General features: G+C 31.3%; 1 protein-coding gene and 1 long non-coding RNA gene across 2 annotated transcripts; one reads left to right on the forward strand and one right to left on the reverse strand.

The window, feature by feature from the left end:
- Positions 1-296: 296 nt before the first annotated feature.
- On the forward strand, positions 297-3,095 carry LOC140060781 (uncharacterized). Its single transcript, XR_011847367.1, has 4 exons — positions 297-653; positions 1,187-1,344; positions 1,722-1,806; positions 2,362-3,095. It is a non-coding gene; the product is annotated as an uncharacterized lncRNA (long non-coding RNA).
- A 2,320-nt stretch (positions 3,096-5,415) lies between these two features.
- On the reverse strand, positions 5,416-12,829 carry LOC140061266 (oligodendrocyte-myelin glycoprotein-like). The gene is made up of 8 exons (XM_072107774.1): positions 12,572-12,829; positions 11,495-11,566; positions 10,673-10,732; positions 9,039-9,107; positions 8,236-8,307; positions 7,039-7,110; positions 6,277-6,354; positions 5,416-5,485 (listed from the first exon to the last, which is right to left on the reverse strand). Exons 1-8 carry the CDS (start codon positions 12,766-12,768, stop codon positions 5,416-5,418), a joined length of 690 nt encoding a protein of 229 aa, XP_071963875.1. The 5' UTR covers positions 12,769-12,829.
- Positions 12,830-15,122: the final 2,293 nt, after the last annotated feature.

The following is a 15,122-nucleotide window of genomic DNA, read 5'->3' on the forward strand; positions in this document are numbered from 1 at the left end:
TATACTGATGTTTCCATCGTCAACTGCAGGAGGTTGCCGATTGTTATACTCGTCCTTAAAATGGCGTCTTATGACATGCTTGTAAAACGAATTGTAAATTCCAAAGCTTGCCGGGCAGCGAACCACCAATTCCACATGTTACTCGAAAATTCGGAGTATTTCCATGAATTGAATTATAATGCCTTAGCAAATAGGGTAGCAAATACTGTACCTACTTCAGTTTACTGGCACCAACTTATCGCTTTTTTTCGGACTGCAACAAACATGTGTCATTATTATTGTCTGTCGTATTACTGTTGGTCCAGACGTTTTATAGATTTGCTTTAACCACCATGGAGGTTTATACCTCCATGCTTTAACGTTAAGCAGTATAATGACCTTATACATTCTGGGTAAAAGGCCAGCGATAATAGTTGAAAAACAACACTGTGTGTGGTCGATGACCTAGCTCCCGGCGGGATCATGGCCAACGGTTTTTTAAAGTAATCATTCAAAATCTAGAGTTTGTAAGTACTGTAAAAGACACCTTTCATCGCAATTTATATATTAAATGCTTCAATAGGCCTAGTAAGATTAGTCTAATATAATGTCGAAGGAAGACGCTTTGTTGAAGATCCGAGAAATAGATGAAGAAGTGGCCAACATTTTAACAGGTTCGTAGGCCTAATAATTATATTTTAATCTACCAGCAGTCTAGGCCTAGCCTAGGCTCCTTCCTATTTAGTAATACTGTAGGCCTGGAACTAGTAGGTCTAGGCTAGCCTACTATGCCTGTACTGACGGACAGGTGTATAGGTTTAGCTTAGCATTTTAGTTCAGACATTGACAGAGGGGACAAATATTGTCGGACCTATTTCAGCTAGGTATAAGGAAGGCCTAATAATAGATAATACAATTATAATGTAACAGTAATATTTTGCAATGTAGCCATGAAATATCTACGAAGGATTATATTATATACACATATTCCAATGAGAAATATAATGACATTTAAAAACACTTCTTTATATTTAATTAATTGTACACACTAAGTAATCCCCGAAGTGATCACATCGATATTGAAACTTAATGTTTTTAACTCTAAATTTTTAAAAAAACATACTAAAAAAACAAACAAAAAACATACGTACTGCATAACTAAAATTGTTATATTAAATTTCTTTTTTTATCTTAAATTATTTGTTAGGTAATTGAAGAAGTTCGAAGGATACTAATTATTACTAGGCAAAGAGGAATGAAATACAAAAGAAAGCTTTTTAAAAAAGTGCTTAGCAAATTTTTCCAAAGAAGAGTATAATATAGTTTATTTTGGTATTTTAAAGAGAAACACCAGTCCTCCATCTGGTAAGTACAGTGTATGTTTTTGTACTTTTATCTATTCATAAATATTTTTATAATGGACCAATGGTAGTGAGGAAAATACGTGTACATATTGTGTACGTATTTTTAACAGCTTGGTTCGACTCAAGCTAGTGTCATGCACTCCTCCCTTTGACAACTAAAATTAAATAAATGACTTATGAATATTAATTTTTGACATATTAATGCTCTCCTGGCCAGCCCACCCTTTCCCCTTCCTTTTACATTGACCACCTACAAAACTGTAGGCTACATTATTAAAAATTTGAGCTACAGTATATCAAGTTTATGTCCATACATTATTCCACTCATTTAAATAAATTTATATAATATAATGTTTTCAATTTGTTATTTTTGGTTAGGTTCAAAGATAACCCATATGTTGTCAAATCTGTCAAACATATTTGTTGGGAAAAACTCATCAAAAAAAGTCTGCCGACCTTGAAGGTATTTAGTGTTTTTTAAAATTTAAAATACAAGTAACATTATGTACATTAAAAAAAAATATCTTAAAGTGTTTTTTTTAAATCAAATTTATCTTAGCTTAAAATTCGAGGTATATACTATGTTTACAATAATTTATTAAAATCAAACAATTAAACAAAATTTACATTTAATTGTATGATTGTTATTATAAACATTGATACAGAATAAAAACATCAATCAGGATTGAGCACCGTTTTGCCTAAATAGTAATATTAAAAATAAATTTAGACCCTAATAATTTAACTAAAAATAATAGATACAGCCAGGCCTGTCTTTGGGATCGGTATAAACAGGGCAAAGTTTGTGATTAAAAAGTTCAAATGCATATTCCACCCACCCTTATGTCTTATAATGTAAAATTATTCTTACCACCGTTCTAATATTGCGTCATGTTTTTGTGTTTACCGCCCCAGATATAGGACTCTAAAACCACACCGTACCCAATTAGTTGATGATGTTACACATATTTTAAATACAGTAATAACTAAAACTATATTAATCTCTTTTCATTTTTAGGAACATGAATAAAGATCCAGAATCCTGGTCTTCACGCCGATCAGGTAATATGCCGGTATTGCTTTTGGACACAGAAATGGCCTACATTAAAGTTTAGCAAACAATTCTAACTACAAAGAAAGCAAAATTAGATGAGGCTCTAGTTACTCTCCTCTCCACTTTTTACCTTCTGGATTTCGATTATCCAAAATGAAAAGAAGTAGGCCTCACTATCCTTTAACAGTTAGTGATTTGTGATGAAAACACACCTGTACACTTGACAAAGGCTGTTGAATCATCATTAGTATACTACATTAATAAATTTAAAGACACCTAATAGTTTAAAGCCCAGGTGCGGGAGAAGAATTTTACGAAATTTGTATTTTACCATTTTAATGTTTTTAAGTTTTCTTTTGATGGCATTTTATTATTAATAAAAACAAGTTTGTTTTAAAGAAGTTGTATATATTATTGTACCTAATGTCATGTAAATTGTAGTTCTTAATGAAAATAACAGTATTGTTAATATTATGTTTTATAACATTCTTGAATTTATTTGTTTAAGTAAAATATTACTTAAAATGAGTATTCATTTATCGTTCTTAAAATAAATTTTTAGTGATTTATATTTTATAGAATTCTTGTTTCAAGCAATTTTTTTCCCAATATAAGTAAGAATTTACGAATTTTAATTTGATAGAATTCTTGTTTCAAGCAATACTTTTCTTAAAATAAGTAAACATTTACTGGTTTTTATTTGATAGACTTCTTGTTTACTTATTTTAAAAAAAGTTTTGCTTGAAACAAGAATTCTACAAATAAAAATCGGAATATTCTTACTTATTTTAAGAAATATATTGCTTGAAACAAGAAAACTAAAAATATAAATCGGAATATTCTTACTTATTTTAAGAAAAATATTGCTTAAAACAAGAATTCTAAAAAATACAAACCGGAATATTCTTACTTATTTTAAGAAAAATATTGCTTGAAACAAGAATTCTACAAATAAAAATCGGAATATTCTTACTTATTTTAAGAAATATATTGCTTGAAACAAGAATTCAAAAAATACAAATCGGAATATTCTTACTTATTTTAAGAAAAATATTGCTTGAAACAAGAATTCAAAAAATACAAATCGGAATATTCTTACTTATTTTAAGAAAAATATTGCTTGAAACAAGAATTCAAAAAATACAAATCGGAATATTCTTACTTATTTTAAGAAATATATTGCTTGAAACAAGAATATTAAAATTAAAAATCGGAATATTCTTACTTATTTTAAGAAAAATATTGCTTAAAACAAGAATTCTAAAAAATACAAATCGGAATATTCTTACTTATTTTAAGAAAAATATTGCTTGAAACAAGAATTCTACAAATAAAAATCGGAATATTCTTACTTATTTTAAGAAATATTTTGCTTGAAACAAGAATTCAAAAAATACAAATCGGAATATTCTTACTTATTTTAAGAAAAAAATTGCTTGAAACAAGAATTCAAAAAATACAAATCGGAATATTCTTACTTATTTTAAGAAAAATATTGCTTGAAACAAGAATTCAAAAAATACAAATCGGAATATTCTTACTTATTTTAAGAAAAATATTGCTTGAAACAAGAATTCAAAAAATAAAAATCGGAATATTCTTACTTATTTTAAGAAATATCTTGCTTGAAACAAGAATTAAAAAAAATACAAATCGGAATATTCTTACTTATTTTAAGAAATATATTGCTTGAAACAAGAATTCTATAAAATACAAATCGGAATATTCTTACTTATTTTAAGAAATATCTTGCTTGAAACAAGAATTCAAAAAAATACAAATCGGAATATTCTTACTTATTTTAAGAAATATATTGCTTGAAACAAGAATTCTATAAAATACAAATCGGAATATTCTTACTTATTTTAAGAAATATATTGCTTGAAACAAGAAAACTAAAAATATAAATCGGAATATTCTTACTTATTTTAAGAAAAATATTGCTTGAAACAAGAATTCTATTTTAAAAAATCGATAAATTGTTACTTATTTTAAGGCAGATACTGCTTAAAACAAGAATGAAAAAAGCAATTAAATTCTTGGTAAGAATATTGTTCTTAAAGTATTATTTCTTGGTAAGAATAATTTTCTTGATAAGAATTTGTGTGATTCTTGTTAAGAATTTTACGATTCTTGGTAAGCCAAAAAGTATTGAAATACGGACAAGTCAAAATTTACTTGTTTCAAGAAATATTTTGCTTGAAACAAGTTTTTTTTTTCTTAAAACAAGAATCAGAATTTTGCTGTGTACCAACCAAAGTTGTTCTGCGTTTAGGGCATGTGATGTACCGTAGGCCTATTCTCTACTGGTTTTACAACGCTACTCATGCCAGTGAGGGAAAGGTGATGATGTGGGTGGTTTAACTGCAATAATAAAGATTTGTACATAATATACGACGAGTGAAAACGCTAGCTCATTATCCGTTTAAAAAAAAATTATATCCAACCTCTGCAGCACAGATTGAAAACAAAAATGGATCGAATTTCGAGTATACAGTACTGTACTTGCCTTTACGACGCCTGAGGGAATAGACACTTGTGAAACAGAGATTGGAATGTTCCATTCATCGCAAATCAATACATTTGTATAATCGTATATTAAATCTATCAAAATAGTATTTTTTAAAGAAAATCGGCCTGTCTTCAACATTATGATTCTGTACTCTAGCTGTTCAACCAGTTTTCAGCTATTAAAAACAATTATCGTAGGAGGAGATAGGAAAATGCGAAGCCTCCTCGTATTTTTGTGGCGGGTATTTTTCAAGATTGACATCCATTAGACAGTGTATACCACGATCGGAAAACTCCCCTATTTGGGGCAAATCGTTGAACCTAAATTCGTTTTAATCGTCAATAACTAATTACCTAACTCAATTTAATTAGTAAACAGGGTTACATCAGATGGTTAAAATCAGTACCGAAAGTATGAACCAACTTTATATACCATCGAGTAGACATTCTAGAAATAAACCGAGATTTACCGAATTTTGCCCTTACGTAAATTTATATATAGATTACTCACATGCTACTTCCGGTTGAGAGTTTGAAAGTTCCAGTAGATAGTTCTACGACAGATGGTGAAATAAGGCTAAAAAGAATAGAACACAACTTACATCATTAATATTTATTCTAAATTTAAATTGGCCATATCAAAGTAATATTAAAGTTATTCACTTTAAGTAAAAAATTCGAGGCAAAAACAACAAGTTTACGTAATTAACAGGTAAATTAATTTGTTTACATTTCGTCTGGAAAATCTTTACGAGCGAAAGTAAACAAAGATTTCAAACCACGAGTATACATTATGCATGATGCTAATTAGGATTGTTTACAACTCATCGCGGTTGAGAAGGAGTTTTTACACAGATTGCGAGGAAGTTTTATGATTATGCATACAGAGTAGCCAAACAAGCGCGTTGCATTAATTAGATATGTTTTGATCAAAAACTTTGATTGGAAGTCAAAGTTATTTTTTGAACCAAAAAACGTCCGTATTTTGGTTAAATTATTTTTTTTTCAACTCATTTTTGGTGAAAGTTAATAACTATTATGATACTTCACTTTTTTTCGAAATACTGTATTAAAAAAATGTTTTGAATTAGTCAAAGGGACAATACATCTTTAATAATAAAGTATTGTGTGTATAGTTTGGTTTCGCCGAACAACGCCGATATATACTGTACTAGATGGTACGCGAGCGAACTTCATTGGTAATCGTAAAGAGAATACAAATGACGTTTAACTATATTATCACAAGTTAATTAAGTTTGTTAGTCTGTAATACTATTCTGCGACTTGTTTACACTTGTGGGTTCACAGAATATAATTTATCATAATAATCTTAAGGATATTGTTTAACAACGGCACACTTACTCTTACATGTCAACAGATCGACCATTTGTAAATGCAAACGCATTTTCACCAAGCATTTGAAGTTTCTTGTTATACAAAATTCGCCTGAAAAAAAATAGAGGTACTAGTTCGTAGTTCCTTATTAAATTCAAGTAACGGGCAGTCACCATATTTTTTAGATATTTTATTACTTAATAACTGTCTAATTGTCTTGACCTCTTCTATTTCTTCTGGTCAAAGTTTAATTTAAGCATTTACGTCCTCTATGGTGAATAAGTAACTAGCTTTACAAAGACAAAACACACATGACCTACCTAATGTTTCAAAATATGTTGGTATGGATCGATGAACCTTGACCTACTCTACCTTTGCTACCCTAATTCCGCAAACTTTTTTTTGCATCTAACCACCTCCCCCCCCCCCCCCACACCCGCCCACACGAATAATTAATTAGCTTTACGAAGGTTATAACAGTTGACCTACTTCTTTATTTCAAAATTGTAAAAGTTTAAAATTAGATTGCGCATCTTTTACCATAATATGTTTCATATCTTTGACTTTATTATTCCATATTTTGTCCCATACCATAGTCTTATTTAAAAACTCTGTTTCCCATTTTACTTGGGAGACTGGCACTGTCGTGACCTTTGACTTACTCTAGTATTTGCTATCCTATTTCCGCATAGTTGTTTGCTACGCCCTCTACGCCGAATAAGTAGCTAGCCTTTACGAACGTTATAACACTTGATCTACTTAAGTGTAATATTGTAACAAAAATTTAAAACTTACAAAGCTGATAATTCGCTGTTGTTTGCAAAAGTAAAAGGTTCAATGATATTTATATCATTAGATGACAGGTCTCTGAAAAAAAAATCATCATTAGTTTTAGAATAAATATCTCAAATTATAGAAATTGTTAAATAAGAGTGTGGTAGTCGTGGTAGTGACAGGTGGTACCATAGCAGCAGCAGCGGCGGCAGCAGGAGCAGCAGCAGAAACAGTACAACAAAGTGACTAGAACGATCGTCAACGTGTATTTTCAGTAACTAAACATGCAGTACATTATTTATCTTATTCATTCGTGTTGTAAAGAAAAATCACTTAGAGACGCTATAAAATAACACCTGATGATCATCTATATCAAATCAAATATTCTTTTTCATCATCATCGTTATCATCAAAATATAAAGAAAGATCAAATAAAGTAAAACATCTCTATGAAGAGATAAAACGGAAACACATCAAAATTCTAAATGATCTTGATACCCCAATAACAAGAAATTATTCAAGCTGTTGCCGATTATGGTTATAGAAACTGCGCTTAATTATTATATAACTTAAATTTGCATTTAGAAATTAATAATACTTAGTAATCAAATATCGGATTTAAATTCTCTCATAAATTTGCTAGTGTAATGCTAATAAATTATAAAACAAGCAATAATTTAAATGATTTTGTCATCGTTAAGTTTTGTCACTAAAATGATCGACTATTAACTGCTTTTGTTGAATATGTTTCTGAAACATGGCTAAAACTATAAAGACATTTTACTATATTCAGTCGGTGAAACAACAATGTCTTTTCAGGTTTAAGTGTATCATGCAGGAATTGCATTCTTTGACTATAATGGTATAAAAGTTGCTCGGACACGTGCATTAACAGAACCGTATAATCATCAAATAAGCACATGTTTCGTCATCAAGGGTGATTTCAACCAAATAATTACTGTTTTGTAATAACTGTATAAATAATTATATTATAACAATGTAATTGGTGGTTTCATTTAGCAACAAATAAACAGAACAAAACGCAATGACCAATTTGGATGATCCAAAGACGTATACACTGCTGATGCATTTGTACCACTCTTACATACAGCAGCAGCAATGGCAGCAAAAAACAACAGAAGAAACAGAAGTTGCAGCATCGGCAAGAGAAGCATCGGCAGCAGCAGAAAAAGTTTTTAAGGTAACAATTGAACTTACAAGTTAGTTATCACGGTGGATCCTTGAAATGTGGTATTTCTCAGTATAGTTATTTTGTTGTTGGTCAGGCTTCTATTATGAAAACAAAAATGATGTCACTACTTAGGATACTTTATTAAATGCGATTGTATAATAGTAACTTCGTTTTATCATTTTCTATGCTTTATTCATTGACTGTTAAATCTTCAGAAATACGTTTTATTGTTGTTATTGTTTTAAACCGCAGTGCCGTCCAGTTGTAATAATAGTGAGACTTTTCATCGCGACGGTAAAAGAAAAGAGACGGTAATTTAATTTATAGAGTCTGGTGCTAAATGCCTTCGAAACAAAAGCAACAACGGTTAGCCTCCTCTAGGCTTAGGCCCCTGATCCTATGCATGCAAGCTCGGTTGAGCAGGTTCTGCGTTAGTCAGGCTAGGTATTCGATTAGCAAATTTAAAAATATGAACTAAAAAACACATAATCAAAAACGGAGTTTAAAAAAAAATAAATCTAGAAGAATCAAAATGAATTTACATCCTACACATACTATATATACACATATGATGTTTTTGTTATGAAAATAAACAACTTGTGCCTATCATGTATACATTTGCTTTGCTTATGGTTTAACAGTTTCAGAAATACGTCAACTGTGCTTCGTCTGGTTGAATTTTAAGACCGATCTTTAGATCGGCTAAATACAATGAACGGAATGTATGCCACCTACTTTCGTTAATTTACCGTCTCGAAGCAAAAGCTCACTACTAAAAGTTAGTTCTACACACGTAAAAGAACATTTTCAAATTATATTGTCAACTTACAAAATACGAAGAAATGGAAGATCATTAAAAACTGTTGATATGTCTGTCAGCAAATTTTTGTCTGCATGTCTGAAATGTTTAGATAAATTAAAATTATTATTTATAACTAAATATAACTCAATACATTACATAGTGTATCTTTTAATGTATGCGTATCATTGCTATTGAGTTCTGCGTTGCTGACGTCACGACGGTAGATGGCGCTGCGTGGACGGTATGTACAGAGCCATATACTGTATATAAAGAGTTACGACATTGGATTATAGTCACGTGATATGCAGATCAATTTGTCTCCGTTAATTCATGTAAAGTATAGGAGCAAGAAAATACTTTAAACATTTTCTTATATTTAAAAAAAAAATGTAATTGCACATTTTACGGTGAAATATCGATGTGCACAGCGTACAGAAGTACTTGCGGCAAAGAATATTGCGCGCGCGTGCGCTAGTACATTATAAAGATCGATTGATTGATTTTGGAACGAAACATCCCATAACTACGTCCTATTAATAACAATTATGTAATATTTTCAATTCATAATGCATGATTTGATGACTAAATAAAATAATAAAGTATCGTGGATATATTTGTTAATATATTGAATAGGGTATGAACAATATTAAAATAATAAAGGCAAATTATTACAAATGAAATAATGAACGAGTCTCTGAAAGTTAGTATTAAAACACACGGAGAGCATATACTGTATAAAAAGAGGGGTGAATTTGTATTGGTTCATGCTTTGATGTATCCTGACTTGCATGTAGGCCCTAGCATATATTATTTTGTTATTATAGACACAATATATATATGTTAGCAAATTAATACCATTAATAAAATTAATTACTAAAACAAAAAAGGAATATAAGCGTTATTTCATAGACAAAAAAATCTAAAAATAATGCATGAACTACAGGAAAACGCTATACAAAATAGACGCGCGCGCCCTCAGCGTGCGAATTCTTTGACACAAAAATGGCTTCTAATTTTCAATGTCGTAACTCTTTATATATATGGCTCTGGGTATGTAGCGCTGCGTAGTTGCTAGCCAAACAAAAAATGCGTTCAACCTGCCTGAGTGACTCCAACGTCACCAACGGTTGGAATAGGCTTCAAAAGATCACTAATTATTTGTAATAATAATAATAATAATAATCTATTTATTCTTCAACTAAAGTTTAAGTCTAAAAAAGTCAAGCAAGATACATAATTTGATAGAAATACAGATATCTATAGTTTATGAACATAGTAGCGGTGAACGCATTTTTGGTTGCGCTTGCAACCACGGAGCCATCTATCGTTGTGACGTCACACCGCAGAACTCTATTACCTGCTTGCAAATCACACTTAATAATTTGGAATCTGGATGGATTAGAATAAACGTTCACATCCTAAAACAGAGAGTAGGCCTAATAGTAATAGGGAATATTTAACCCGAAGTGTTGCAACAAAATACGAGTATTATTTCAAAAGAAATAGAAAAGAAGGTTTTGCAGGGCTGTGGTGTAACTATTGTATTTTGAATGAATATTGTAAAACGGACATAACGTCAACTAATTTGATATAATATGACAGTGATCATATGATTAAACTAATTAGTAACAGTAAGAATTTAATAAACATAACAGACTTACATATTACCAATTGTCTTCGGCAAGCTTGGTAATTTACTAAGTAAATTGTTATTAACATTTCTGTCAACAATTAAGATATAAATAAACAAAATGTAATGAAGATCAATGCAATGCAACATCTTTATAGCAATACTTTAATTTAGTTACGTCTTGCCACATGACAAAGTTATTTTCACCAATAGGCCTACAATTATGTCGCCTTTTATATCGGTGAAATATAAGATGGTGATTCGCGAACATATAATCCTTCGGGAATGTTAAATCTCAAATTAGCCTAGGCCTATATTAATACTAAATGTTAATATACATTTTATACACTTCTTTAAGTTGCATATGTTGTGTGAAGACCGGCTTACTCCGTATAGATCATACATAGCATGAGTTGTTAGTATAAGGCTAGTCTATAGCCATAGAACAAGACCATAATACATGGCTGCAGTTGCGTGCTCAAGTTAGTGTTTACCGATCAACCGACCGACATAGTGAGCCAAAAGGATGTCTTTTCTAATTGTTGTGAAATATGAGATTTTGGTATTATATTTGAAATAAATTTTAAAACCTATCCATAACCAAAATCCGGATAAAAAAATTATTTAATGTATAAGTGAATAACTTTATCATAAGTACAAATTGGCCTATTCAAAATGTGATGACATTCATCTGCATTTTGTTCATGTTTGGAGAACAATACATGTTCAAAGTTTTGCCTTATCATTCTTAAGCCTACTTTCAACAATTTATCGAATGATATTTCATTTTAACCCAAATTAATATTATCATCTGTACTGTAGCTTGCTTGCATTTATGTAAAAGATTACTTACATGGTGCCAAGTTTATGTAGCTTTGACAAAGCATCTTCGTCGATTTCCTTCAGGTTATTATTGTTCATGTAACTATAAAAAAAATTGTGCTATGGTGAACAAAACATTGTAAACATACTAAACAACGTAAGGAATTTGCACGTAAAATGCTAGTTTTTATTCCTTAAACACAACATCATCTAGCTAGTTAATCTATATTGATCGTTCGTATTGCTAAATTCGAAAATACTGCTTTGTTCTGCATGCACACATTATTAATACTAGAGCGTGAACTCGCTTCGCTCGCTCCCTCTCTAGGACTGTAGACGATGGTCCTCGGAATGATAATGACTCGGTAAAGAGGTTTCAGAAGGACATTCTTGCCTGAACGTTTTCGGTCGGTTACCATTATTGAAATGCTTGATATTCGTAAAACTAAACCTACTTAGTCACCAACCTGTTTCACAGTGTCGTAGATGATTAATAGCGTTTTACGTATAGTGTTAATTGTTTGGTAGGGCCCTTATAGTGTGGATGTGGGGAGGCGGAGTTAATTTGAGGGAGGTACTTATTTGAGGGATACGTAAATTTTTTTAGTTTTAATAATATGGTACATTTACAAATAAAATCCTCTAGTAAATATGAAAAGTGGTAAAAAGGAATTACAAATGCTTGGTAAATTGTAGATAACAGTCCAATGAAATCTACTAAAAATAGTATAATTGTGTTATAAATATAATACAATATAATGTGTATAAATGTGGATGGGCGTTTATTAGATGGTAGTTGGGGGTGGGGGTGTTGCGGCGTGGTAATTATCAATTGATGTTTTATTGGGGAGGTGTTCCGGGCGTTTATTTAAATAAATACCATCCTAATTGGTATAATCAATACATTATTCCGCGATAGTGAGCCGTTTTGGCCTAAGAATGCAGACGTTTTAGACGGCTTGCAACATGGGCATAAGTATCCCAGGATCCTAACGGGACACAGATAGCGCACAGTATTTATAAAGTCTTGGCAGGTTACTCAAAAACTCGGCTATCGGGGTTTCATTCGATTTCAAACGTAGCTTTAACATTGCAATGTGAAACTTACAGAATGATTATGTCTAATGGAATTCCAACCGGCCATTCATTGAGTCCACGGTTTGCACAGTCGACGGTTATTTCTGTACATTCACAAACTGCATTCACATTAGTATCATTACTACATGCAACTTCAATACCGATTGATAAATCCACCGATAAAAACAACAGGCAGCATATCAAGGATGTAGAGTCCATTTTCAACATGTTTGCAAAATAAATGTGACAACCTAACCTATTAAATATTGCGTTTATTTTAGAAACGTCACTGTGATGCAAAATCTGGTTTGATATTGAAATAAAATCATGATTGTTTCGTAAATTCTACAGATTGTATAAGCATTTCCAACTGAGTTGGTATCAACAAAAGAAGTTCCGGATTCGGGTCGTGACATTAGTGTTCTTTCACTTTACTTCTTTTCATTATACAGTACCTGTTTTGTCATAACATCCTTAGTATGTATATCATTTTTTATTTCCTTGTGGTTGTCAAGTTTTAAATATATCTATCGATTTTATTGCTTACAATCGATGACATCTTGCCCACATCTGCAAAAAAAGTCTTATCATTTGCTCACCAAGGTCGCCTTTTCCATTAGACACAACTAGAATTTACGAACAAAATTGTATTTTAACCCTTTGAAGACGCAATATTTCTATCCCAAGTGACTGAGCTTAAATAAGGTATTAAGTTTCGTCGGTAAAAGATTAGTAAAAGCTAGTAGATTCCGAAAATTCCCTGTTAATGGCTCTTCCAACAAACTTTCTTACTCTTACTTCTTGAATCGGAGGTATCTCTGGCGGGAATTTAATAAGTCATAGAGAATGATATAAACCATAACACGATTGGTTAATTAATAGCGTGACAATCGTTTCCTGGTTATGACGTGATACTTAAGCCTGTTTTCCTGTCGAAGTTATTCGACGCTATCGTCGTTGATCGTTAAAAGTTCAACGACGAAGTTGAAATGATGACAATAGCGAGTACCATTTCCTGTAAATCGTTAACATTTCAATTTTTACGTAGAAGATCACCGATTATTGTTAACGATAGCGTCGAATAACGTCGACAGGAAAACAAGCTTTGGTTGTCTTGGTTTATCAGGGTTTATGTATGGATTATTAATTTTGTTTGTCTTTTATTAATTTACAAATCATTTATACAACCACATATCATGTATGGCATTGAGATTTGGGAAGCACTTATTCATCGTATTTACAACCTATCTTTTTACTTCAGAAAATGGCAGTGAGAGCAATTTCTTTTAGTGACTTTACCTCCCATTCTCAACCTTTATTTAAACAATTTAATTTGCTAGATGTATTTAAGTTAAACAAATTATGTATTTCCTTATTCATGTTTGATCTGTATCACGATAAATTGCCTCATGATCTAAACGAATATGTAACACTTATCACCCATTCACATGAAACTAGACAAAAATGTAAGAGAAATCTATACAAACCTAAGGCAAATAGTACATCCGGCCAATTTTCCATTACCTGTATAGGCACGAAAATATGGAACGAAATACCAATACAAGTCCGTGAAATTAAATATAGGAAACATTTTAAAACCAAAGTCATAGAACTCCTGTTCATACAATTTATGAGTAAATGTATGGCATTAATATATACATGTGTGTATGTGGACGTGTATGTATATATAATTGAAACGGAATGATGTATGTGTGTATGTATGTATATATATATATAATTTACAGTATGATTTATATATATATATATATATATATATATATATATATATATATATATATATATATATATATATATATATATATATATATATACATCTATTATTAGTCGCGTGGAAGCGACTCTATAGTTCACTATGTCGGTCGGTCGGTCTGTCTGTCTGTCTGTCTGTCTGTCTGTCGGTCTGTCTGTCTGTCGGTCTGTCTGTCGGTCTGTCTGTCTGTCGGTCCGGTATCACTATGCGTTTTATCGCTTTATGACCTTATCTTGATATCAGTTTAATCTAGCTAAGTCAATTTTTCACAGAATATTCCTTATGGCCAGGAATCGATGTGGTTATGTTTTCACGGTGCGCAATAAAAAATTACGCGGTCTACGCACGATTTAACGAAATCACGTTTGTAATCATATCTTAACAACCATGAATCACAATTAAATAAAATTTGGTACTCATAAATTTCAGGGCATAAATCATCATATGGCAATACAATTACGTGCGTAGCGCATGTAACGCATGCGTAAGCGCGCTTAAAATTTTCAAAATTTATTTTCGATGAAATAAGAGTACGTTTCAGGCAATTTTAAGCGTTTACAAAATTGCCATGAGTGCGCAGATTTTTGCGCGCGCACTGCGCGTTAAATGTTCTTCCGCACTCTTTTTGCCCGATTTCTGTTTTCTTGACTTACTTTTCAACTCGAAATTACGTTATACGAGCACGTCAAAAGTGACAGGCTACGCACGTGTAAATTAAAAAAATATAAATGTTTTTAAACATTTCAACATTTTTAAACATGTTCAGTAATTTCGGTCAGTATAGTTCACTATGTCGGTCGATCCGTCTGTC

Source organism: Antedon mediterranea, chromosome 10 (assembly GCF_964355755.1).
Source record: "Antedon mediterranea chromosome 10, ecAntMedi1.1, whole genome shotgun sequence".
Classification (NCBI taxonomy): domain Eukaryota; kingdom Metazoa; phylum Echinodermata; class Crinoidea; order Comatulida; family Antedonidae; genus Antedon; species Antedon mediterranea.

Bases quoted from the DNA above. Each gene is read 5' to 3' on its own strand.
- LOC140061266 (XM_072107774.1), bottom strand. From the start codon at position 12,768: ATGTTGAAAATGGACTCTACATCCTTGATATGCTGCCTGTTGTTTTTA. The intron at 9,108-10,672 runs GTAAGTCTGTTA...TAAACATTTCAG, and splicing joins CCGAAGACAATTGGTAATAT to ACATGCAGACAAAAATTTGC. The intron at 8,308-9,038 runs GTAAGTTGACAA...TTTTCATAATAG, and splicing joins CTTCCATTTCTTCGTATTTT to AAGCCTGACCAACAACAAAA.